This window comes from Choloepus didactylus, chromosome 3, assembly GCF_015220235.1.
Source record: "Choloepus didactylus isolate mChoDid1 chromosome 3, mChoDid1.pri, whole genome shotgun sequence".
Classification (NCBI taxonomy): Eukaryota; Metazoa; Chordata; class Mammalia; order Pilosa; family Megalonychidae; genus Choloepus; species Choloepus didactylus.
The window spans coordinates 71358157-71385883 of NC_051309.1; the positions used below are offsets into that span (position 1 = coordinate 71358157).

The 27727-nt window shown below is 35.6% G+C and overlaps 1 protein-coding gene across 2 annotated transcripts in view; it reads right to left on the minus strand.

The window, feature by feature from the left end:
* UBA6 (ubiquitin like modifier activating enzyme 6) overlaps positions 1-27378 on the minus strand; it is a 91940-nt gene extending 64562 nt beyond the window's left edge. For both annotated transcript variants that reach the window (XM_037829903.1, XM_037829902.1), the window contains exons 1-5: positions 27267-27378; positions 23737-23799; positions 4610-4704; positions 4071-4099; positions 243-337 (exon numbers count right to left, since the gene is read on the minus strand). In XM_037829903.1, coding sequence (XP_037685831.1) covers positions 243-337; positions 4071-4099; positions 4610-4704; positions 23737-23799; positions 27267-27337 — 353 coding nt within the window. In that variant the 5' untranslated portion in view covers positions 27338-27378. The remainder of the gene's footprint in view (positions 1-242; positions 338-4070; positions 4100-4609; positions 4705-23736; positions 23800-27266) is intronic.
* Positions 27379-27727: the final 349 nt, after the last annotated feature.

A 27727-nucleotide genomic window follows, 5' to 3' on the forward strand; every position in this document is an offset into this window, starting at 1 on the left:
ATGCTAAAGACCTCCTTTAACCATCTTAAAGCAATTCTTCCTTAGGTAGCAATGCAAGTGTTTCAAAAATATGACAAATATAAATGATCAAATAAATATAAATAAATACTTGATAATGTGATTTATGGTGAGTAAGTTAAAAAAACTATGACTGACAAGTATTCCGGGTACAGAAATATTCTGTAAGTGGTTGAGAATAAAAAGAAATCTTATGATACCACATCAAAATATCTTATCTTCACCTGTTTCTCATATTAACAACATCATCTTCAGAGAGAAAGAAGTTGGTTCCTAGATCCCATGCTTGACATTTTTCTGTATCGTGAATTGTAAGTGCCTTCAAAAAAAGAGAAAAGGATCTGTTAAAGTCAGGAATAAGACAAGGATGCTCACTATCTCCAATACTATTTAGATGGTATTGGAGGTATTATCCTGTGTAATTAAACAATAGAAAGTAATTAAAGGTATAAAAATTGGAAAGGATGTAAAAACTACCTCTTTTTGCAGATGACTACTGGAAAACCCAAAAGAATCGATGGAAAACTTTACATAGTAGAGAATTTAAATTTAGGAAAGGAGCATTTTATAAAAATCAACATAAAAAAATCAAGAAAATTCATATATATAAACTTCAAAATGTTCCATGATCAAAGCAAGAAAAATAACTAACGGGGAAAAAAAAAACAGTTGTAACTTTTATCACAGGACACAAACCTTACTGAAAAGTGGCAAGATATAAGAACATGAACATATTGAAAAAGAAATGTTATGGCTCTTCTGCATAATTATAGGAATGAAATACATTTTCTCACTTGTCAGACTGGCACAAATACAGAAGTTTGACAAAGTACTCTATTGGTGAGGGTGGTGTGAATCAGGTACTCTCAAACATTACTAGTAGAATGAGAAGTGAAACAAACTCAGTGGAAAGGAATTTGGCAATCTCTAGCAAAATGACATATGCATTTATCCTATGACACAACTCCACTTCTAAGAATTTATCCCAAAGACACACTGGGAAAAATATAAATACACACACACACACATACGTATATAGGGTGTTCACTGTAGCACTATCTATAACAGCAAAAGACTAGAAACAACCAAAACGTCCATCAATGGGAAACTGGGTGTAAAAATATATAATAATACTTTCTTCCACACAATGTATATCCATGCAGCTAAAAAAAGGAAGGAAATACATCTTTATTTAGATTATGGAGAGATCTTCAGGATATGCTGTTTAAGTGATGATAAGCAAGGTGGAGACAAGTATGGCACTTCATCTAGGAAAGGCAGGTGGGATAAATATGTACACACACACATATACACATATGCATGCATAAATGAATATATGTATTTGTTTATACTTAAAAATTTAGCAAGACATATTTTGTTAGATGTTTTTAATGTTTGCAATAATTTAAAAACGTATAGCTTGCCATAATTATTTTCATAACTATGACATAATTTTTTAAAATTAGTTTTATCTTAAAATACTGAATGTTCTGACCTTTTATAGATGTTTTTAAATTTTGTTTTAAATAATTTTTAAAATTATGGCACTTGACATAGATTTCCCAATAAACTTTCCAGTCAATTAAAAAAAATTAATGAAGAATAAACCATATTAAAAGGGGGGGGGGGTGACCTAATCAGGGGAGGGAGGGAATAGGGCAGACAAAAGCTGGACTTATTAACAACCCTTATTTTATACATTTGACTTTGAATCATAAGTCTCACATAATTGTAAAACTAAATAAAATAATAATAATAAAAAGCAATCCCTAAAAATCCAAAGTGAATTGAGCAAATGGGCCAAACTGTCTATTAAGTTTATTGCTTAACCACCCAGAGGAATTATTTAATAAAAGTGACTTTAAAAAGAAGTTAATTTTTCTGCATAATGCAGGTGGGATATATCCAAAGTATAAAAAGAATTGCAAAGAAATCTTATTTTCAAAATCATACTATTAATATTGGAATTGTTATTCTGAAACTATGCCATACATACATAGAATATAATGTAGAATAAAACAAATAAGTAATTCAGTTAATGTTCTTAGGAGCCAAGATCCTCAGACTGAGAAGATATATAAATACAAAATCAAAGAAGTAAATATCCTCTAATCATAAATGTGAATCAGAAATTTTAGTAATACCCTATAATCCTAAACTCGAAATTCAGAAATTTCAGTTCCATCATGATGAACTAGCTCTGTCCACCAAAGACTTACAGTGACTATCAAGAAGACTACTAGGGTTGTGTCAAAAGGACTCAATAACTTGAAGAGAATCCCAATGACCAAAGATGGAACAATTTGAGCAAAAAGAATTAGAACTACAATAGATGGAAAACACATCAAATGTATTTAAATCCATGAATTTATAGTCATACACACACACCAGCAAGCTCACTAGTCACTACCAGGGGATAAGAAGAAACCACCCATTTTCCAAAACTAGCAAATAAAGGGAGGGTGGAACAAGTATTTACCCTGCTTTTCATATATGTACAAACTACCTATTAGTGAAACCAAATAAGTGATAAGTAGAAAACTTTCTTTCTAAAAACATTCTAGCTACTAAATGAAGAAGGAATGACAGAATATCACTGCTGTCCCTAATGAAATAACAAATCTAGGCAATAATTATTAATGGCTAAAAATAATCACAAAAGAGGGACAATGAAATATTACTGTCTCCTGATGGGAGAACACATCACCACCTACGAAACAGTTTTGCCAAAAGAATCAAATCTGAATATGCTTCTCTGGATATAACTGCCAGTTTACAGGAAACACAGGGGTAGAGGTACAAATGACTTGGTCTCTTCAACAAATTGCAAGGGAGAAAAAAATCAAGGAAGAGAAATTTACAGATTAAAAGAAACCAAGTTCAATATATGGAACATACTTGGATCCTGATTAGAAAAAACATGCTTTTAAAAAAATTCATTAAGACAACTGGGAAAATTTGAACTCTAACTAAATAGTTGATGACTTTGGTAGGCAGGTTTCTAATATGGCCCCAATGATTCCCACCCACTTCCTGGTATTCAGACCTTTGTATAATCCCTTCCTCTTGATGTAGCTTGGACCTAGCAACTTGTTTCTAATAAACAGAATACAGCAATGGTGATGGCATGTCATTTCTGAAATTAGGTTACAACAGACTGATTTATCTTGCTAGCACATTCCTTCTCTTATCTTCTTGCTTATTTATTCTGATAAAGCAAGCTGCCATATCGTGGGGTGTCCTAAGAGAGGGCCAGAGCAAGGAAATGAGTGAGGGTGGCCTCTGGCCAACAGCCAGCCAGGAACTGAGACCCACCCCCCCCCGCCCCGCCCCGGCCCAGTTCAACAACCCATGAAGAATTGAATTCTGCAATGAATCACGTGAGAGAGTTTGGGAAGCAGATTCTTCCCTAGTCTGGCTTTGAGATCACTGCAGGCCTTGCCCATACATAGATTGCAGCCTTGTGGGAAGACCCTGAAACAGATGGTCCGGCTAAGACATGCCTTATTCCTGAACCCCAGAAACCATGAGATAATAAATGTTTAAACCACTAAATTCTGTTACTTTGTTTTGCAGCAATAGATAACTAATACAACAACATTAAAGAATTGTTACATTTTTAGGGGTAAAAATGTTATGCTGGTTACTTTTTTAAAGGCACCCTTATCTTTTAGAATATATACTAAAATATTCAAGAATGCTATGATAAGGATGTCTGAAATTTAAACTGAAATTATTTGCCAGTTGGTAGGGAAGAGGTCAAGAATGGAAAGAAGATGAGAGAAACAAATTTGACCACAAGTTGATAATTTAGCTACACAATTACCTCAGCATTTATTAAGCTGTTCTCCCTACTTTAGTAAACTTTTGAAATTTTTCTTAAAATTTTTTTTTACAAAGAGGTAAAATAGAGCATTAAAACAGTTTTAATATTAAATGGAGAAAAACTAAACCAAAGTGTAAAAATATCAGCACAACTAATGAGCAAAAAAAAAAAAAAAAAAAAGTTCCTAACAAATGATTGTTCTTACCAACGACATTTATTCACTTACCTTAATCCCCGCAAGAACAATATTCTTTGCTATAAAGGAAAAAGAGAAAGGAATCGCTTAATATTAGGAATGTGTATCGGGTCTGTCTTCATAGAGGCTTGGTCACATCTCTGATTGGATAATTTTAACTTTAGTATTCAAGAAATACAAGTTCCTTGTAAAACAAAAAAGAAAAAATAACATTGTCCATAACCACACCACCTTGAAATAACCATTCTTAAAATATTAAACATGCTCCACCCATGTTCCTACAAATATATGTATGTGTGCTACCCTAATGAATTAACGGATATAGACAATGATTATTAATGGCTGTTTCATCAGAAAAAGAGAAGCAATGAATCATTACTGCTTCCTAAAGGAAGAAGGTAACAGTATCATGAAAGAGTCTTGCCAAAAGAAACAAACCTGAATGTGATCAGGCTTATAGATCTAATTTCCTTTATATGAAATATAAGGGAAGGAGTTAAGTTCTTTTATCAACAATTTTATGCTGCTCAAAAGTGTTACATAAAATGATGAATAAAAACACAGCTTACCAATTTCCAAACCAAGACCACCCATACCACTTAAGAAAACATGGGATTTGGCCATCTTCTGCATTGCTGTGTCTCCAAGAACATACCTCTGTCGACTACAGGCAAAACATAACAAAAAACAAAAAAAATTATTTCATCAAAATTATACATCCCTTTAACACTTGTTTGCAAACTATGGAAAAGGATCCTGCCCACAGACCTGTTTTGGATGACTAGAATAATGTTTATAAATTCTGAATTCACTGCCAAATATATGACATATTTTGAAAAATTAGATAATTTGGCACCATGGTCTACACTCCCTCATGGCAAGAGACAGCTGCAGTGGAATAAGAGTTGCCCTGTTTGGACAGGGCAAAGGATGTGCTCTACAGTCTGCCATACTCTCATCTTGTTCCTCTTATTTATTACCTCAGTGGCTCTGACAGGCATTTGAGTTTGCCATTTTCACTTTAAAACTTCCAGTATAAACAGAATTTCTGAAGCAAAAAAAATTGGTTTTCTACGCAGAGTTCAGATGACTTAAAACTAAGTAATTTTGAACATTATGTTAAATGTAAAACTGATTAAGGTATATAAAGGATCTTGTTAAGTTATGCATCTTAATAGACGCAAGGTAGTATTAGGCTGAGCATTTCAAAAAATACACATTGGCAATTTTACAAAATCAGACATACTAAAGTACATGGTAAAATTTTATCTGAAAGAATAGTGGAAAATGATGTTATACGATCCCTTGAAGATAATGGATATCCCAATGGATTCTTACGAGAGTCATTTTAAAAGATGAATTCAGTATAAATAACAAATAATTCCAGAACCCCTTGGGCTGCAAGTGCTTCCTTTTGGAATTAACATACACACACAAACTTGTTTAATATATAATGACTATTTAATTTGGATACTTCATCTTTTCATATTCAATATAAAAGTATAAAAAGGTTTTTTGATTAATCAGAAGGAACTTTAAAAATATAAGCTATCTTTGTCATTTCCATCATTATTCTCTACAAAATACAGTAAAACCTAGACTTCTCTTTTTAAATCGGCATTCATTTGTTTCAGAAAGTAAATATATCCATTTAGTCATGAAATATTTACTGAACATCTACAATGATGTATGGAACAGTGTATTATACAGTCTCATCACCTTTGTGTACCACCAATATAATTAATATACTTAAATCTTGTCCGTTATTGATCTTTATGTAAATGGGATCATACTGTTTGTCTTCTGTGTCTTCTTTTGATAGAAATTATATTTGTGATATTTATACATATTATTGAATGGAGTTCATTAATTCTCATTTCTGTATAGTATTCTACTATTATAATATATTATTATCTATTCTGCAGTCTGGGAGAGTGACCAGTAATGGAGTTAAAAGCATTCTTATGTATGTCTCCTGGTACATATTTACAAGTTTCTCTTGTATATATACCTACAATGGGAAATGCAGGGTCAAAGTCAACTTTATTAGATAATGCCAAACTTCCAAAGTTATTCTCCTTCTGTTAGTGTACGAAAGCTCCTATTGTTTCACATCCTTACTGTGCAGGAAAAGTTAACATAGTAGTCCTAATCTTTACAAGGACCTCACTTCCAGTGCTGGCCCTTGAAATGTTGTCTATGCTGATAAATTCTCTAAATATTATTACTTGTTTTCCTTTTTTTTAATTTCTTGAAATAACTTATTTTACTCCTTAGTTTTCAGGATTTTTTTTCCTAAAATACACATGTAAAACTTTAACTGTTCTTTAACAGCATCCCAGGTTTCAATATGTAATACTTCATTATTTTTCAGTTCAATCATGGTTCTTTTTTGATTTAAGAGTTAATCTGAAGTGCATTTTTAAGGTTCAAATTAAGTGAGGGAAATTTCTAGTTATCTTTTGTGTTAACTTCTAGCTTTAAATTCTTTGTGCACAGATACCACAGTCTGTATGATTTCACTCTTCAATATTTGAGAATATCTTTGGTCATATTTACAAATGTTCCACATGTTCTTGAAAAGAATGTATACAGTTGTTGGGTATAATATTATTTATATATGCATTGGATTAATTTTATTAATCCTGTTTATAACTTATAAATCTCCTATACCTTTCTGACTTTTGTCTGCTTATTCTCTTGATTCCTAAAAGCTATATTTAAAAAAATTCCCACTATGACTGTAAAATTATCTGTTTTTCCTTGTATTCCCACTATCTAAACAGTGCCTGACATATAATAACAGTAATAGCTAACACTTATTGAGTGTTTACCATGCACCACGCACTATTTTAAGTTTTGAACATGTATTAACTCATTTAATTCTCACAAAAATTCAATGAGGTAAGTTCTATAATTATTCCTACTTTTACAGATAGGAAATCTTAAGCACAGAGAAGTTTGGCCTTTGCATCCATATCTTAGCTATTACGCTACGCTACATGTAGATTAAGAAAGTTAAATCATTCTACAAAGTTTATATATGAGAAATAAATCAGTTCCCTACCCTAACTCTTCCCTACCCTGATTCTAATCCCCAAGGACAATACTTTAGCTTTTCTTCCAGTATTTACCTCCTTATTCCTAAATTAATGTTTACATTTCTATTTCTTGATATTTTAGTTTTATATATTACTGATAAATTCCTATTATTAAAGATGAAGGATCTTTCTGAAGTACAAATCTGGTCAATTTCTCCTACTTTAAACACCCCAGTGGTTGCCCTTAGTATAAAATCTAAACTCCTTAACACAAGTCACAAGGCCATTCAAAATCTGGCCCCTCGTTACCTCTATGGTCTTATCTTTTGCCACTCCTCCATCAAACTCCATGCTTCAGCTATACTGAATGTATTCAGTTCCTCAAATGTGCTATGTTCTCTTTGGCCTTTAGACTTTTGGAGTATTCCTCTCCTCCAGTCTTCTAAGCATGAATAATTCCTACTCATCCTTTATGTCTCAGCTATCCTTTCTCAAGACAGTGTTGGATCATTGTTTATGTACATCTATACACCAAGTATTCAATCTATTTACACCTATTACAGCATATTTTCACATTTATTTGTCCATCTTTCCCATGAGAATGTGGATTCCTTGAAGCCGGCCTTTGTCTTATTTACCACTGTATCTCCAATGCCTAACAGGGCCTAGCACATTATAGGCACATAATAACAATTTGTTGAAGCAATGAAAAGAAATGAATTGGCACAAAAGAACAAGAATAATACTTTTATGCTCTACCAAATAGAGGAGTTCAATTCTTTTTTCTATGTTCACAGCCCAAAATAACTATGTTGTGCCTCTCATGAATTATTTTTACGGTTACTTAGGCAAATAATGAATAAAGATGTCATAAATGTGGTTATAAATGGCAAGAGGAAAATAAAGAGAAAACAATAAAATGAAGACCTATGAACCAAGGTTTTCCAAAGAATCATATAATTTCAGACAGAGTTTGAACAGTCACCTAAATCACTTACCTTTCCAATATTTGGCCACCAATAGGAAGAGGACTAATTAAGTGTTTACTTTGTGCCAAGCAATGTGTCATGTACTTTGCAATTAACTGACATTTAATCTTATGGAGATCATATTTTAAGTAAGTAGTGGAGATGGCATCTGAAGAGCTAAGAGTATAATTTCAAGTCCACATTGTTTATATTACGCCTGAGTTTATTAAGTGGACATGCACATATTAGCAGATGCATCCAGCCAAAAAAAATGTACTAAGGCAGTCCACTCTATTTTAGCAAGCCCTATCTGTTAAAACTTTGCCCTTTTATGAAGGTTTACTATCTCCCTACAGTTTTCACCCACTGGACCTAATTTTACCTCCTTGGGGCCACAGGAAACTTGTCTAATCAATCTCTCTTTTATGTGAAAGACCTCCAAACATTCAAAGATGGTATTCAGGTTCCAAAGTCTTCTTTCTCTGGGCTAAACATCTCCTGTTCCTTAACTAATTCCAAACATAATATCATTCTGAGTCCCCCTCAACATTCTACTCACCTTCTTCTGGATGCATTTCAATTATCTTTGTCATGCATTCACATACGTATTAAGTACCTATTTCAAGTCAGGTGCTGGCTTGGGTTCACTGTGTAGAGATCATAATAGCAACAACCACATATGGGTACTATATGGATTAAATTAAGTAAGATAAACTATATAAAACACCTAGAAGAATACCTGTGAGTTGTTACTGTAAGAGATAGATAATCAAATAGTTCTGCAGTATGATTAAGAAATACATAGATGTACCAGGAACTAATGGAACATGGAATACAGAGGAGGAAGTGATTATCTCTATCAGTGAGGTCATGGAAAGCTTCACAAGTGAGGTTCATCTAAGCTGAATTCTGAAGAATCAACAGGCATGCCAAAATTAATCAAAAAAGGAAAAGCATTACAGGCCAGGGAAACGTAAGACATGAAAATGAATGGAATATGAGAAACATATACGTAAGACTACCAACTCCAGCCATGATGAAGTAACAGGGATCAAATTTACCCTTCTGCTTTAAACAACTAAAAAAATGGACAAAATAAATGAGACAACCAATTTCAGACACTGGATACCAGGCAATTCAGGGGAGTAATCACTGTGAGGAAATAAAAAAACAAAACAATGAGATGAGCCTTATGATTGCTCTAGCTGCTGCGTGGAAAGTTTCTAAGCTGCAGTTCAGAGAGAGAAGCACAGTTTGGTAGTCACCCTAAGCTGAAGAGACAGAGTTAGGAATTAAAGAGGCTAGGATTTGCAGGACAGAATACTGAAGAGCAAAGGACTGAACAGATAGAGCTCCAGAAATCTGGAGAGGGTTTTCTTTAGTCTTCAGCTGTGTACAGATCAGGACATGCATATGAGGAAATAATCTGAAGTTGGGAAAAGTACCACCTGAAAAGGGTAGGTGGAAAAATCTCTGTCACTTATGCAGGGCCTGAAATGGTTTGTGTTCCTCTTGAGCCAAGTGGAAAATTGCATAATACAGAGAGCATCAAATAGTACACTAAGAAGGGTATTACATCAGTTGTGGGGAAAAATGAGCCCCAGACTAATGTCAACTCTGTTCTCCCCTGACAAAGCTCAAAGCTTAAAAGCAAGCCTGGAAAGAACTGAACTGTTTCCAAGTAACTTAACTGTGTCCCTGAAAAAGCTCACAAATATTTAAAGGAATATCAAGTTAACTAGCACACAAAAGGTAAAATTCACAATGTCTGCATATATTAAAAAATTATCAGGCATTCAAAAAAGCAGGAAAATACAACTTGTAATGAACAGAAAAATCGATCAATAGAAGACGACTCTGAAATGCCAGATGATAGAATTAGCAGACAAAGTTATAATCCATATGCTCAAGAAGGTAGAAGAAAGCACATACCTAGAGGGACATGAAAGATATAAAAAAGATCCAAGTAGAACTCCTAGAGATGAAAACTATAAAATCTAAGAAGAAATATACACTGGAATTACTAGTAGATTACACATTGCAGAAATGGACTTTAAGATATAGAAAGAGATGCCAAAAAAGGACTGAAAATAGGAGAAGAGAGTATATGTGACCTGTGAGAAACTTCAAATAGCCGAATATATGTGAAATTGGAGTCCTAAAGGAGATGGGGGAGTGGGGGAGACAGAAAAAAAAATATATGAAGAACTGCCAAAAATTTTCCAGGAATACTATAAAGTTATAGAACCAAGAAGTCAACAAACCCAAGAACAAGAAATATGAAGAAAACTACACCAAGACACAACACAACTGTTGAAAACCAGGGAAGAAAAGAAAATATTAAAAGCAGTCAGAGAAAACTGGGCAAATTATGCTAAGAGGAATGAAGGTAAGAATGACCGCTTTCACCCAGGAAACAATGCAAGTCATAAGACACTGGAGCAACATTTTTAAAGTACTCAAAGTAAAAAAACTGTCAATCTAGAATTCTATACCCAGGAAAATTATCTTTCAAAAAAGAAGGTAAACTAAAGACCTTTTCAGCATACAAAAGCAGAAAGAATTCACTGCTGGCAGGCCTTCACTATAAGAAATATTAAAGGAATAACATGAATAGGTGGAAGAAAAATGATACCAGAGGGAAATCTGAATCTACACTAAGGAATGGTAAACATCAGAAATGAACAACTTAGGGATAAAAACAAATACCTTTTTTATTTCAAAAGTCTCTTCAAAAGATAACTATTTAAAGCAAAAATAATATCAATGTTTTTTAAGTTTAACATATGTAGAAGTAAAATGTCAAGACAATAACACAAATTCTTGAAGAACAGAAGTATACTATTGTAAAGTTCTTATATCATACAGGAAGGGAAGTAATATTTCTTGAATGTACACTGCGATAAACATGTATACCACAAACTCTAAAGTAATCACAAAAAATAGCAAAAGAAGAAGCTACAGTAATAGGTAAACAAAGATAAAATTGAAGAATAAAAAATGCTTAATTATTTTTAAAAAAGCAGAAAAAATGGAAAAATAACAAAGAATAGATGAGACAAATAGAAAATAGCAAGATGATAGATTAAACCTAACCATATCAATATTTTACATTAAATGAAAATTATTTAAACACTCAAAATAAAATAGATTGTAGAGTGAATAAAAAAAAGCACAACTACATGCTATCTACAAGGAACACATTTTAAATATGAATACATAAAAAGGTTATAAGTAAAAGAGCAGAAAATGATAGCTACCACTAATCAAAAGAAAACTGGAGTGGCTGTATTAGTATCAGACAGACTATAGAGGAAAGAATACTAGCAGGTTGAGGAGCACCATTTCATAATGATAAAGAAGTCAATACATTGAGGGAACGTAACTCGAAATGTTTATGTTCTTTAATAACAGAAATTAAATCTACATGAAGCAAAACTGACTAAACTGAAATAAATATAAAAACCTGGAGGAATTCCGAGAAAGATGATAGAGTAGGGAGCTCCAGAACTCAGCCCTTCCACCAAAACAACGATAGAACAGGCAGGAACTGTCTGAAACAACTAGTTTAAAACTCCAGAGACCAGAAGAACACTGTAACAGTCTTCAGGGAACAGAATGGGAGGAAGAGGATGATAAATTGCAGTAAAGAAATGTAAATTGCTCTGGTAGTGGCCACCAGTGCCCATCCACCACTCTTGTGGAGGGCTGCCACAGGGTGCAGTCCCTGATTAGCGGCTGGTGAACACAAAAATCCTCTTCCCCAAGAACAGGGGTGTGCATGGCTGATCACAGATCACAGTTCTTGATTAGCTAAATTGTGTCACTGAGTCCTGGCTCTGAGGGCGGCTACTCTTTCAACATGCCCTGGACAAAGGCAGCAGGAGCCATAGTTTCAATCCTCCCCAGACAAGGGAGCAGGTGGTGGAAATTTAAAGATGCAAGTTTCCTCAGGGCTGAGGAGGAAAGTTAGCAGAAAGTCTGCATTGCTGGGCAGGCTAGGAAAGTTCAGATTTGGGGAGCTGTCAGAAAAGTTTTTGGCGCCCTTCCTTACGCCCTCCACAGAGCACTCTGGAGTGAGTGTATGCCTCCGTCATGGGTCCCTGACCCTGTTTTGGCTGGGGAAGACTAAATTGGGAAATTCCTCCTCAGGGAGATTCTGCTACCAGAATTTGTCCTCCAAGCAAAAGCAGCTTGAGACAATGAAATAAGTGTAAAAAACTAGAGGCAGACAGTCTGGGACAAAGGTCTGCCAGCTTCAGAAACCCAGGAGAGGGAGATTTGTCCCCCGGGAAAAAGAGGGGACAACCAAATTCATGTACAGGAGAACTCCAAAACAACGAACAATCAAAAGCCCAAGACAAGACAGCTGCCCAGTTAAGATAGGGAAAACCATACACACTGTATTTACCTTGGGCAGATCTTCCTGATGGATGTTAAATTTTAACCTTATGGCAACCACAGGGAAAACAGATGAAAAATATACCATATAGAAAAGAAAAGGCACTCAATATTTCTCATGCAAACAAGAAAGCAAATAAATATGAGAGCAGGCTTTAACAGATGTAGGCACAGAAAAGGTATACGACTTAGGCTAAATAGCAAAATGGCAGAAGAAAGACCTGTATTACAGTAGTGACTTTAAATGTAAATGGATTAAACTTTTCAGTCAGAAGTCAGCAATTGGCAGAATGAATAAAAAAAAGCATGACCCAACTATATCTGTCTGCAAGAGACTCACCTTAAAGTCAAAGACACAGGAAGGCTGATGGTGAAAGGATGGAAAAAAAATATATCATGCAAGTAGTAACCAAAAGGGGGGGGGGGGTGGCTAAATTAAGATTGGGTAAGATAGACTTTAAGTCAGAAACAGTTACAAGGGACAAAGACGGTCACTGATATTGATAAAGGGAACAATTCAACAATAAAATGTAACAATTGTAAATATATATACACCTAACAACAGAGCGCCAAAATATATGAAGCAAATACTGACAGATTTGAAGGGAGAAAATGATGGTTCTGCATTAACAGTAAAGAAACTTTACTCACTCAATACTGGGTAGAACATCTAGTCAGAAGATGAGTAAGGAAATACAGGACTTCAAGGAAACACTAAACCAACTAGACCTAACAGACATTTATAGAACGCTACACCCAACAAAAATAGAATACACATAACCAAGTAGACCTAATAGACATTTATAGAACACTACACCCAACAAAAATAGAATACACACTTCTCGAGTACACAAGGGTCATTCTCCAGGACAGACCATATATTGGGTCAAAAAACAAGTCTCAAGAAATTCGAAATATTGAAATCATACTAAGTACATTCTCTGATTACAATGGAATGAAGCTAAAAATCAGTAACAGAGGGAGAAAGGGAAAATTTACAAGTATGCGGAATTTAAACAACATACTCTTAAAAAACCAGTGGGTAAAAGAGGAAATCAGAAGCAAATTTGGAAATATCTTGAGGCAAGTAAAAACGAAAAAACAACATACCCAAACTTAAGGCATGTAGTGAAGGCAGTGCTGAGAGGGAAATTTATAGCTCTAAATGCTTATAATAAAAAAGAAGAAATATTTCAAATCAAGACCTAACTTCATAAAATGGAAGAACTATAAGAAGATGACCAAACTAAACACAAAGCAAGCAGAAGGAAGGAAATAAAGATCAGAGCCAAGATAAATGAAACAGAAAATAAAAAATAGTATCAACAAAACCAAAAGTTGCTTATTTGAGAAGATCAACAAAATCGACAAATTTTTAGCTAGACTTACAGAAAAAGAGGATATAAATAATGAAAATCAAAAATGAAAGGGGAACATTATTACCAACACCTCTGAAATTAAAAGGCCTATAACCACTATATGCCAATATAATAGATAACCTATGTGAAATGGACATATTCTCAGGAATACACCAACTAGCGACATGGACTCAGGAAGAACTAGATCTCTACCAACCAGTTTATAATAAAGAGATTGAACCAATAATCAAAAACCTCCCAAAAAAGAAAAGCCAGACTAGATGGCTTCACATGGGAATTCTAGCAAACATTTCAAGACTTAACTCCAATTCTGCACAAACTTCCAAAAAAACTTAAGAGGAGGGAACAGTCCCTAACTCATTCTACGAGGCCAACATCACCCTCATACCAAAGACAGATAAGGATACACAAGAAAAGAAAATTACAGACCAGTATCTCTAAGAATATACATGCAAAAACCCTCAAGAAAATACTAGCAAAATGAATCCAACAGCTTATTAAAAGAATTACGCACTATAATCAAGTGTGATTTATCCTTGGTATGCAAGGTTGGTTCAACATAAGAAAATCAGATAATGTATTAGAGCACATTAACAGAATGATGGGGAAACCACCACGAGCCTCTCAATTGATACAGAAAAGGCATCTGACAACATACAGTACCCTCTTGATAAAAATACTTAGAACACTAGGAATAGATGGAACCTTCTTCAACATAAGGGCATGTATGAAAAGCCCACAGCTGACATCCTACATAAATGGCGAAAAACTGAAAGCTTTCCCTCTAAGTTCAGGATGACAAGGATACCCACAATCACCACTGTTATTCAACATTGTACAAGAAGTTCTTGCCAGAGCAATTAGGCAAGAAAAAGAAATAAAAGGCATCCAAATTGGAAAGAAGTAAAACTTTCTCTATTTGCAGAAGATATTATCCTACATACAGAAAATCCTGAAAAATTCACGCCAAAGCTAATAAATGAATTCAGCAAAGTGGCAAAGTAGAAGGTCAACATCCAAAAATCAGTACAATTTCTATATAAAAGCAATGAACAATGAGAAGAAATCAGGAAAAATGTTCCATTCACAATAGCAACTAAAAACATCAAATATCTAAGAATAAATCTAACCGAGGACGTAAAGGACTTACACTCAGAAAACTACAAAACATTGCCAGATAAATTAAAGACCTAAATAAATGAAGGATATTCTGTGTTCGTGGAATGGAAAACTAAATATCATTAAGATGTCAATACTCCCAAAGCAGTTTATAGAGTCAATGCAATTGCAATCAAAATTGCAACAACCTTCTTTGCAGAAATGGAAAAACAAATCACGAAATTCATATGGAAGGGTAAGAGGCCCTGAATAGCTAAAACCATCTTGAAAAAAAGTTGGAGAATTCACACTTCCCAACCTTAAATTTTATTACAAAGCCACAGTAATCAAAACAGTATTACGGCACAAGGACCATTAGAATAGAACTGAGAACTCAGAAATCATCTCACATATTTATGGCCAACTGACTTTTGACAGGGTAGCAAAGAGCTTTCAATTGGGAAAGAAAAGTTTCTTCAACAAATGGTGCTGGGAAAACTGGGTCTCCATTGGCAAAAAAAGGAGGACCCCTGCCTCACGCCCTATACACAAATCAACTGAAAACGGATCAAAGACCTAAATATAAAAACTAGAACTATAAAACTAGAATACAGAGAAACGTCTTCAGAACCTTGTGTGAGGAAATGATTTCTTACACTTTACACCCAAAGCACAAGCAATAAAAGAAAAAAAATGGAGAAACGGGACCTTATCAAAATAAAAAACCTTTGTTCCTCAAAAGACTTACCAGGCAAGTAAAACAACCAGCTACACAATGGGACAAAATATTTGGAAACCACATAGTGGATAAAGGATTAATATCCAGTATATTAAAGAAATCCTTCAACTTAATAACAAAAAGACAAACAGCCCAATTAAAACACGGGCAAAAGAGTTATACAAGCATCTCTCCAAAGAAGATATACAAATGGCCTGAAGGCACATGAAAAGATGCTCAACATCACTAACCATCAGGGAAATGCAATTCAAAAACACCAATGAAATATCTTTTCATACCCATTAGTATGGCTGCTATTTAAAAACAAACAAAACAAAACAAAAAAAAAACAACAGAAAGCAAGTGTTGGAGAGTATGCAGAAAAATAGGAACACTCCTTTCATTCCTGGTGGTAACATAAAATGGTGCAGATGCTGCGGAAGAGTGTTTCGCAGTTCCTCAGAAAGCTAAGTATGGAATAACCATACGACCCAGCAATACCATTACTTAGGTATAAATGCAAAAGAACTGAAAGCAGGAGCTGAAACAGATACTGGCACACAGATGTGCATAGCAGCATTATTCACAATTGCCCAAAGATGGAAGCAACCCAAGTGTCTATCAACCAATGAATGGATAAATAAAATGTGGTGTGCCGGTTTGAATGTATTATGCCCCCCAGAAAAAGCCATATTCTTTGATGTAATCTTGTGGGGCATACATATTAGTGGGGATTAAGTTGGAACCTTTGGATTAGGTTGTTTGCATGGAAATGCGCCCCATCCAACTGTAGGTGATAACTCTGATGAGGTATTTCCATGGAGGCGTGGCCACACCCATTCAGGGTAGGCTTTGATCAGTGGAGCCATATAAATGAGCTGACAGGCAGAGGGAACTCAGTGCAGCTGAGAGTGACATTCTGAAGAGGAGCTACAGCCAAGAGGAACACTTTGAAGAATGCACAGGAGCTGAGAGAGGAGCTGCAGATGAGAGACAGTTTGAAGACAGCTGCTGAAAGTAGACTCCTGCTCTAGAGAAGCTGAGAGAGGACAAATGCCCCAAGAGCAACTGAGAGAGATTTCTGAGGAACTATAGCCTAGAGAGGAGCATCCTGGGAGAAAGCCATTTTGAAGCCAGAACTTTGGAGCAGACACGAGCCACATGTTTTCCCAGCTAACAGAGGTTTTCTGCATACCACTGGCAATCCTCCAGTGAAGGTACCTGATTGCTCATGTGTTACCTTGGACACTTTATGGCCTTAAGACTGTAACTGTGTAACCAAATAAACCCCCTTTCATAGAAGCCAATCCAGCTCTGGTATTTTGCATTCCGGCAGCATTAGCAAACTAGAACATGTGGTATATATGAACAATGGAATATTTTTCAGCCATAAAAAGAAATGAATTTCTGACACATGCAACAACATGGATGAACCCTGAAGAAATCATGTTGAGCGAAATAAGCCAGATACAAAAGGAGAACTATTGTATGATCTCATTTATTTTATTTTATTATTATTTAATGCAATTTTAGCACTCATTTTAAATAATTAGAATAAGCAAACTCACAGAGTCAGAATCTAGAATATATGTTACAGGGGATGGGATTGGGATATGGAATGGGAAGTTAAGGCTTAAAAAGTACAGGTTCTTATTTGGAATGATAGACGTAATTAATAGCAATGAAATATATATCTGAATATGATTAAAAGGGGAATGTTAGATTGCATAGATGGTAACAGTAATTTTTTTTAAATCCATGGACCTATAATACACTACACAATAACAGTGAACCCTAATTTAAACCATGGACTTTTATCAAAATGTGCAACATCAATTGTAACAAATGTTCCACACCAATGCAAGGTGTTGGAGGTGGGGTGGTATCCTGTATTTTATGCATGATTCTTCTGTAAACCCTCAACTTCTCTAATAAAGAAAACTAAAAATTAAAAAAATATATATATACAAACCTTCAATTATAGTCACACCCCTCTCCCAACAATTGGTATAAAGACAAAATCAGTGACAATATAGAACACCTGAATAACACTATCAATCCGTTTCACCTGACAATGATAAAACACTCCAATAAATAACATATTGTTTTCAAATGCAAAAAAAAAACTCTGATTAAGATTAACACTATTCAGCACCATAAAACAAACACCAATAAGTTAAAAAAAAAATTCAAGAGATACAAAATATTTTCACTGGTCAAAATGGAATTAATCAGAAATCAATAACAAAGACATCTGAAAATCACTAATATTTGAAAAAATAACACATTTCTAAATAACCCATTGATCAAATAAATCAAAAAAAATTATAAAGTATTCTGAATTAAATGAAAATGTAAACATAATATATCTGTGGAATACATATGAAGCAACGTTCAGAGGAAAATTTTTTAGCATGAAACAAATGTATTTGTAAAGAAGAAAGTTCTCAAAAATCAATAATCTCAATTTCAATCTTAAGAAATTAAAAAAAAAGAAAATTAAATTCCAAGAAGGGAAAAAAACACAAAAAGAAGTCAATGAAACACAAAACAGAAAAACAATATAGAAAAATCAATGAAACTAAAAGGTGGTTCTTTGAAAAGACATTAACAATGACCAGGAAAACAGAAGGCACAAATGACCAATATCCAGAATGAGAGAGGGAGGAGCATTACAGCCGTTAAAAAGGATATTCAGGGAATATTACAAACAACTTTATATTACTGGTAAGATAATTAGTCCTAGTCCTTCAAGGACATAAACTACCAAAGCTCATTCAAGAAGAAATACATAACTTGAATAGGCTTATATCTATTAAAGACATTGAATTTATAGTTAGAAACTTTCCTTAGAGAAAACTCTAAGGACAGAGAGCTTCGATGAGAATTCTACATGCTGATGTTCATGCTACTTTCTGTACCATAAGTAATAAAGTCCTTTGTCACTGACTCAGGAGTTTCATGTCTTTTGTCAGCATCCACTAAACACTAACTTGTAGCTTGTAAGCAGAGTAAAATCAATCCCAGACCCTGACAATAAATATGTTAAGGTTTGAGAATAACTGTAAACTACTGAGCTCTTAATATTTATCAGGCACTGTTCTTCATAATTAACAATTTGTACGTATTTTTCTCACTAAATATGTATGAAGTAAAATGTAGTAAAAAAAAAAAAAAAAAAGAAAAAAAAAAGTGACTGAGAGCATTTCAAGGAGAGTAGCACAAGACCAGAATGCGGAGCTACAGCTAAATCAACCTGAGACGGCAAGTAAGAAATAAAGAAAGACGGCTGCACAGCTTGGATGTATGAGTATTTCTATGGACTAGATGTGGGCAAGTGGCGGAGAGACATCTGGAGTTATTTGTAAAAGGGACTCTGGTCTGGCTGAGGTTGGAAGCAGCCAGCCAAAGGGGAAAACCTATAACACAAGTTTTACATTTGGAAGTTCTCAGTAGGGAAATATCTTAGAAACCCAGGAAAGAAAGCATACATACAGCTACTGAACCCCAATACTAGATCATAACCCAGACCATTATAACTCTGAGGGGTGTTATCTAGCTAAGGTAGGCTGAATAATTGGCCCCAGAGATATCTTGGTCCTAATCTCTGGAACCCACGAATGTTATCTTATATGGCAAAAGATGTGATTAAGTTAAGGATTTTGAGGAGGGGAGATTATCTTGAATTATCCACATGGGCCCTAAATATAACCTCAAATATCCTTGTAAGAGGGAGGCAGAGGGAGATCTGAAGACAGACAAGAAGGCATGTAAAGACTGAAGCAAGATGCTACGTTGTGGGCTTTGAAGGAGGAGGAAGCAGCCAGAAGCCAAGGAATGCAGCTCTAGAAACTGGAAAAGGCAAGGAAAGATTCTTCCCTAGTCTCCAGAGGGAGAGCAGCCCTGCTGACACCCTGATTTTGGCCCAGTAAAAGTGATTTCAGACTTCTAACTTCTAGAACTTTAAGAGATTAAATGTCATAACAACAGCCAAAGGAAACTATTAAACCACACATCTGTTTTTTAAAAGCTAATATCAATCAGGGTGAGAATCATTAAAATAAACATAGGTTTTGGAATGCCTTGAATCATCCCTCCTTCATAGAGTGATTTCTACATAGGAATGAATAACAGAAAAGAAGACATTAAAGTACCATTTTATTATTATCTGAATCAGCCATTGGCTCTTTGGTATAAGTAGAGTTAGATCTTTGACTGAAACCATAAATTGGGACTTGTTCAATTCTTCAGATAGATCTTCGGAACAAAAGGGTCAGGCACATCTTCAGAACAAACAAAAGAAATGGCCAGATCTGCAGATTGGCTCAAGTCGAACTCATCCAACAATTTGCAGGCAATTAAGATGAAAAAATAAATAGTGACCTGGCTCAGAATGCTGTAAGAGGCAGTCCCCCCCAAAACCTTCAGATTATGAGAAAAAGTTCAAATTCAGTTGATCAGTAACTGAGGTGGACTAAGATTGAGCAGTAAAAAAAAAAAAAAATGAAATTTATTGAGAATGACACTTTCTTCAATTGGGTACCAAAGTAGCTCTAAAATTTTTTATTAATATACTTAAATACATATACAAATATTAAAAATTAGTTAATATTAAATAGTTACAGTTCTATAGAAGAACTTAATTGCTTAGAAGTACTTATAATCTGAGACTCATTTATCTTTCGTACCTAGATAACTAGAAGACAATAACCAAATTTCAATCTTAGTAGCTAGGAGGAAATAAACAACGTCCAAAATACTGACGTTACAAACCTCAACATCAAAGATGCCAGAAAAGTTACACACTTTTTTAACTTTAACCAGAGAAAAGAGAAACTTTCCTGTTTTTCTATTTTTCCAGCTGTCACAATTTTCAAAATGTAAAAGACTATGCTATTGCAGCGGCCTCAAGTCACAGAGTCCAGCAGAGAGGAGTGCTGCGTCTTCCCTTGAAACTCCTTTTTACTGCAGGGTGAAATGTCTAAGGACCTTTTTAATATCTGTTTTAGTTTGCTAATGCTGCAGAATGCAAAACACCAGAGATGGATAGGCTTTTATAAAAAGGGGGTTTATTTGGCTACACAGTTACAGTCGTAAGGCCATAAAGTGTCCAAGGTAACACATCAGTAATCGGGTACCTTCACTGGAGGATGGCCGATGGCATCCGGAAAACCTCTGTTAGCTGGGAAGGCACGTGGCTGGCGTCTGCTCCAAAGTTCTGGTTTCAAAATGGCTTTCTCCCAGGACGTTCCTCTCTAGCAAGCTTGCTCCTCCTCTTCAAAACGTCACTCACAGGTGCACTCTGTTTCCTCTCCTTGAGCCAGCTCATTTATATGGCTCCACTGATCAAGGCCCACCCCGAATGGGTGGGGCCACACCTCCATGGGAGTATCCCACCAGAGTCACCTCCCACAGCTGGGTGGGGCACATCTCCATGCAAACAACCTAATCCAAACATTCCAACTTAATCCCCACTATTCTGTCTGCCCCACAAGATTGCACCAAAGAATATGGCTTTTTCTGGGGTACATAATACATTCAAACTGGCACAATATCGATATCTCCTATTATTAATACCTTGCATGCCCTTTTCAGGCTTTTCTGTCATATCTTTTGATTCTTATACTCTTGGTAGTTTCCTGCCCAGCCAGTGCACTGCCAACCATCTTGTTTTGCCTCTGTGTATTTACTCTTGGGTTCCAGATCACAAGTCAATCTGAACTCTTTGTCTTGTTCTAGTCATTTGGTATTCATTTAATGAGAATCTTCTAGGGGTTAGATACTGTGCCATGGTCCTTGACTTTGAGAAGACCATAGCCTAATAGAGTGATAAGTAAACAGCCATTACAGGAAAATATGAAGCATAATTTAACAGCAACAAAATAAAGTCTTTTAGGCTAAGCAGAAAGGATTAGAAGAAACTCAGGTAAGACATCACAAAGCAGATACTTGAGTAAGTCTTAAAGTATAAGTACACGGTGCTTTGAAACACAAAAGATCACTCAAGGCAAAGACAACAACTGAGGTGCAGAAGTATAAACTAGGTTTGGTAAGCTGAAAGTAGTTTGGTATGGCCAGTGAATTAAGAAGAAAAGGTAAGCCATCTGAAAGTACTGGGACTTTCATCAAGAGACAAAATTGTCTGGTGTGTGGCTGTGTGAAAGAGAATGGAAAGAAAAGAGAACTTCTGGAATCTATCTTCATTCTACTCTATCTTTACCCAGCTTACTCCTAAATCTACCTCCCTGAGCATTTCTCTAAGTTGGTCAAGTATTAAAGAACCTCACTTCATGCACTGGCCCTAAGATAAATTTTTGTTCAAAGTTCTGAATCTAATAGAAGTCCCCAGTAAGCAGACTTTTTTTGTTGTTTTTTAATTTTTACTGTGGTAACATACATACAGTAGAACATTTCCCATTTAGATGTTTATTTGTAAAAAATACATCTCCCAAATCTTCATATTCTACCCTAACAATAATAAATCTCCAGAACATTCATAAATAATTAATTTTTAAAATCTAAGAAAAGAAAAGCTATTCTATTTTGTGGAAATTCCACATTTTTGCCTTTGTAATATATATATTTTGCATTTCTGGTAAGGAAACTTATAATTGTAGTCGTCAGTAACCATTTTATCATTCACTAGTAGTATCCACACAAATTCTTATGCAGTAGATTACATCAATATAATGTCATTAACAACAATAATTCATTTATTTATTAATAATAAATAATTCATTTATTATTTCTTTTTGATACCTGCACTCACTATGACAAATTCTTAGGAAAGATATTCAAATTTCAATAAGTACATTGGTACCAACAACCAGAAAATATTTGTAATTAGTCATGCATCCAAAGAGGAAACAACTACACCAAAAGATATTCTCTGCCAGGAAGAAGAAAATAGCTTAATTCTAGTAACAGTGAAACTGCTATATTCTGAAACTTTTAGTCAAGCAAACTGTAGCCTAGTTATAGAGCATTGTAAATGGGAAATTTAGTCTCTGAATGGTCTATTGAAAATTACATTCATTAATCAGTAATACAGGGCTGGAGAGACATAATAAGAGGTTTTACAAGGACTGTAACTAAATAAATGAAATTAACCTATGTTCTTCTATCTCAAGGAGTTATCATTTGTTATCTCAAGAAGAACATGATCAAATGGACATTAAGAAAATAACAGATTAAGAAGGCAAACCTAGAATGACTTCTGAAGCATATTTTATAATCAGGAGCCCATATGGTAAAACAACTTTCACATAAACAAAATTAAGTATTAGTCTTCTACCTCTTTTTCCAAATGAACACAACAAATTAGAGTTGGAAGCAACATACCAGATGGTATATATCAGCTCCTAATAAAGTGCTTTTATTTGATTCTGTATCCTATATAAAAAATAAATAGAGGGATTCTAAATACATAGTGAACCTATCTTTCCAAATCCTATATACAAAAAGTCAATTTCTCATGATAATTGAAGAGGAAAGATAATAACTTTTAAATTGAGACTATGCTATTTCCATACAAACAACTCCAACTATGAAAAAAAAATAAGAATGAAAGCAACATATGGATTTTTATTTTTTCTTTAATATCAAAAAAAAGTATTCATATTTCAGTACTCTCATGAAAAAAGTATGGTAAAAAAACTCACCTTATTCCATTCAAATCACAGCTCTTTAAACACACAATATTTCTCTACTGCCTATATATTGCAAATATACAAAGTTGTTAATGAAAGTATATTGATATAATCTACTCTATAACTAAATAAAGTGAACTGGACTTTTTTTTTTAAGACTCCTGTTTTTCTTAAGAACATAACTATATACTCTTGTCCAAAAACAAGAGATATAATTTGTAGTGGATAGCAAAATCATTTTCAGTCATATCACCTAAACCTAGAAAAACTGAGATTTACATATTATTAAAGCTTTTAGACTACAGTAAAAATAAAAAGAATACACTCTTAGGATATATTTACAAATTTCTGTGCAGGCCTAATGGCATCTTCAAGCAGACTACTCCATTACTTGAGGCCGAAATGTGAGAAAAATAAATTTCAGTTCCCATGAGGTTCTTACCTGTATAATGTATCATCGATCTCCACAGACTCTGCTGACATAATGGGCAAATTTGTATTTATACTGAAAAACAAAAACACCTAACTTTATAAAGGCAAGTATAATTATTAAACACTCATATTTCATAATGTAACATTCGATAATAAATGGGATCAGAGTCACCAGTTACTAGAGGAGGTTTCACAAACCATTTAATTTATTGTGCACCACCTTATTTACGATTTTTAAAGTGTGTCAAAATTAAATTAAATGATTACTTGTTCTGTCCTGCATGTACTGTAAAATTATAGAGCCCACGGTTTATGTTTTATTCTCAGGTGTTTTATCACTGCTACATAAATTCTGATGGATCTACATTTTAGCAATTTTGTCACAGTGACCCATGAATGAGGTCTTTGCACTTTTTTTTCTCTATGTACATGCTCCCCTTGATAATCTCGTTTAGTCCCACAGAATTTAATACCATCCATACGATGACTACATATCAAAATTTATTTCTCCGCGTTTATTATCTCCTCTGATCCCCTGATGTTATACACCTGCCAAAAGAGTATCTCTACTCTGACATCTATTATCACAAACCTAACAAGCCCCAAACAGAACTCAGTTCCCTTAGCTTAAACTATTCTTCCCCAGTCTTTCCCAATTCAGTTTCTGGTATCACCATTTCTTCACATGCTCAGGTCAAAAATCTAGGAGTCTTCTTACTTAACTGATTGCCTTATTTTTTCCATCTGTGAGTGCTACTGGCTCTACCATCAAGGCAGATCTCAAGAGACATTTTGGATCTGATCAGTTTTCACTATTTCAACCAGTACTATTTTAGACCAAACCATCATCATATTTCACCTGAAAGTGCCCCTAACTAGTCTACCTATTTCTACTATTGCCCTTTCCCTTCAGTTTATTCTCCACATAACAATGGCCTGAATCTTTAAAAACATAGTCAGATATCACTCTCTTCCTAAGAACTACCCTTCAGTGGATTTCCTTTACTCTTAGAATAAAAATCAAACACTTTACCATGCCTCCGTGGGCCTATATGTTCTGTCTTCCACTTTTCCAATCTCAACTTCCATCATTCTCCCACTTGCTCACTATCTTCAGCCACACTGGCCTACTTGCTACTCCTTAAAGAAGCCAAGCTTGCATTCACTTCAGGTTTTTACATTTGTTATTCCCTCTGCCTGGAATATTCTTCCTTCAGATTTTTTGCACAGCTGATTCCATACCATTCAATCCTCTATTAAAATACTGCCTTATCACGGAGGACACTGTTGAATCACCCTAATAAAATGTCTCCCCTTCTTCATGGGTCACTCTCTAGTTCATTAACCTGGGGTATTTTCTTCAAGTGAAATATTATTACTTATAGATTTGCCTACTTGTTTATTGTTTGCCTCTCCACCACTAGAATATATGGTCCATTAAAAATTCACTACTGTATTCCAAATACCTAAAACAGTACCTGACTAATAATAATAATAGCTAATATTGTGTCACACATTGTTTAAGTGCTTTAGATGTACTAACTCAACCCTCACAACAGTCTATGAGATAGGTACTATTAACATCTCCATTCAACAGATGGAAAAAAAAACCGAGGCTGAGTGGCTAACTTATTTAACTTGCCTGGGTTCAAAGAGCAGGTAGATGGCAGAGTCAGGATCTGAACCTAGACAGTCTAGCTCTTGACCACCACATTATACTGCCTATTGCCTCTCACAGGAGACATAAAAGAAGCATTTATGGAATATATGTTAAATGAATGAATTTTAGAAGTGAGAAAAAAAAGTTCAACATACTAGTTTGAAAAAGTGTATTTATCTTATTCTTTATCATTTGCAGTGGTGCATCCTGATTTTTTTAGCATGGCATGCAAAGAAAAATGATATCTGTAGGGAAACTAGGCATCTGAGTTGGTTCCTGGCCAGAGGGAACCAGCCTGACACTTGGGCCTGAGCCACTCTGAGAGTTGAGATCAATATCATCTTGGCAAATGTGTAATCCTTTCCAGGCTCTGGAATGCACTAATTATCAATAACAGGACTGGTAAAAACAATGTGACAGTCACACAAATCAGTTTTAGAATCCATTTTTCTAGGCCTGGCATTAATAAATCAAAGCATTTGTAAACATACGTGATTAAAATGCTATCATTTACCTTAACCAACATCAACTGGTATCATAAATGATATCAGCTTCTAGCTAACTAAATGGATAACTATTACAAAAACTCCTGAGTGCAATTACGAAAGTGAACCAGAAGATAGCTATGTTTTAAGGGATCACCTATCTAATTAACACACAAACACACACACACACAACCTGATTTTGGCATTGTAACAAAAGAAAATAAAAATTTTAATTATAGTTTCCTATTATCATATCCCTATTACACTTTTACTTGCTGACTTCCTTGTATGGGGCAATAGTCTAGTGGGAAAAACTCTTGAATAAAAATGCCAGAGCTACATTTGAACCAGCTCGGCCAATGAATAGCATGACTAGCACTTTCTTTTCAAAAGTTCTACCTCACTGAAGTGCCCAGAGAATTATTTCTATGATAAGATCTACAAGGCAATAAAAAATGCTTCAAATAACAGAACGGGGATTTTGTTTGTATTACATAATAATCTCCAAGGACATTTGGCAGTGTGGGTAACATCAGACAATACGACGGCCCCAAAAGCATCCCTTCAAACTGAAGAAAGCCAAATAGCTATCGGTTTATGGATAGTCTCACTGTAGATGAAAATAACATATCCATCACTTCTAATTTTGGCATATTGCATTCTGGTAGAACGCAAAGATATAACTACTCGCTTTATGAATTATGAGATGATTGAAAATAATGTTTCTACTGTATAGAACAGGAACTACTACCAAGAAATTGGTCCGGGCCTAGCCCACAGACAGCCCACGCCCCCTAATTTTGCAGGGGAGGGAAGGGAAAGAGAATCTCAACATGAAGTGGAAAATAAGAATGGGTAAGTCGGATATTTTTTCCCTAGATTTTTTTTTTTTTTTTCTTAACTATAGGGGCAACAGAGGCCTCAGGGCGTCCAGCCCGCCAATGATTCATCATTACCAAGTTCCCTTTGGTAATAGCTTTCAAAGGAATGTCTCGGTGGACGATGGCGCACAGTAGAGCTCTTAGCGTCCATTTTACTGAAAGGAGGTTGAGGGCGCTTGGCATCAAGGCTGGGAAGACAACATCAAGCGACTGGGGCCAGGATTCTCGGTCGGAACCCCACGTCCGGTGACGAGAGGACCCCAACCGGAACTGAGACAGCGCTGAAAGGGGCGGGAAATGGACTTTCTCCTCAGAGAAGCCGGGAGCCGCAGGGATCCGAGCCCATGCCGCCACACCCACCAGGCGCGTTCCCCTTGCCTCCCAGAGCCGGCTCGGGATTACCCCGCGGCCTCTCACGCCTCTCCCTGTCCGACGGGGCGAGAGAAACAGAAAGCAGGAGCCCTGGTATAGTCCGCGACTCCTCGCTCTTTTGAGCCCACACTTGTCCTCTCACCTGCCGACCCCCCAGGAAGAGCAGGATGCCTCTTCCCTATCGGGCGCCGCCACCCTCTCGGTCTCCTCCATCGCCGCCTCACACGCAACAGCCGCCGGCTACCGGGAGGAAGGGAAGGGGGCGGGATCGCGGGGTCAAGGGGCGGGCGGCTGCGTCATCGGAGGGGGCGGGCCCAGGGAGTGCAGAGCCCCGTCGCGCCTTCCCGTCAATCCCAGGGGCGCCATGGTTTCCGGTTTGGGTGGGGCCACAGGACGGAGGTTTCTGCAGGTGGCGACAACTCGCTAGTTGCCGGGGATGAAATCCCGCAGACGTAAATGGTTCGAAATATTGAGTTCCACGTCACCTTTGTGGATTTACGATCAAGCCCACAGGACTGTAGTGACCAGCGAAATCACGGAATTTAATGGCAAAGTCCTTGGCTATTATAGCAAAAGAGAGGAAACCCCTCCATTTTATAGATG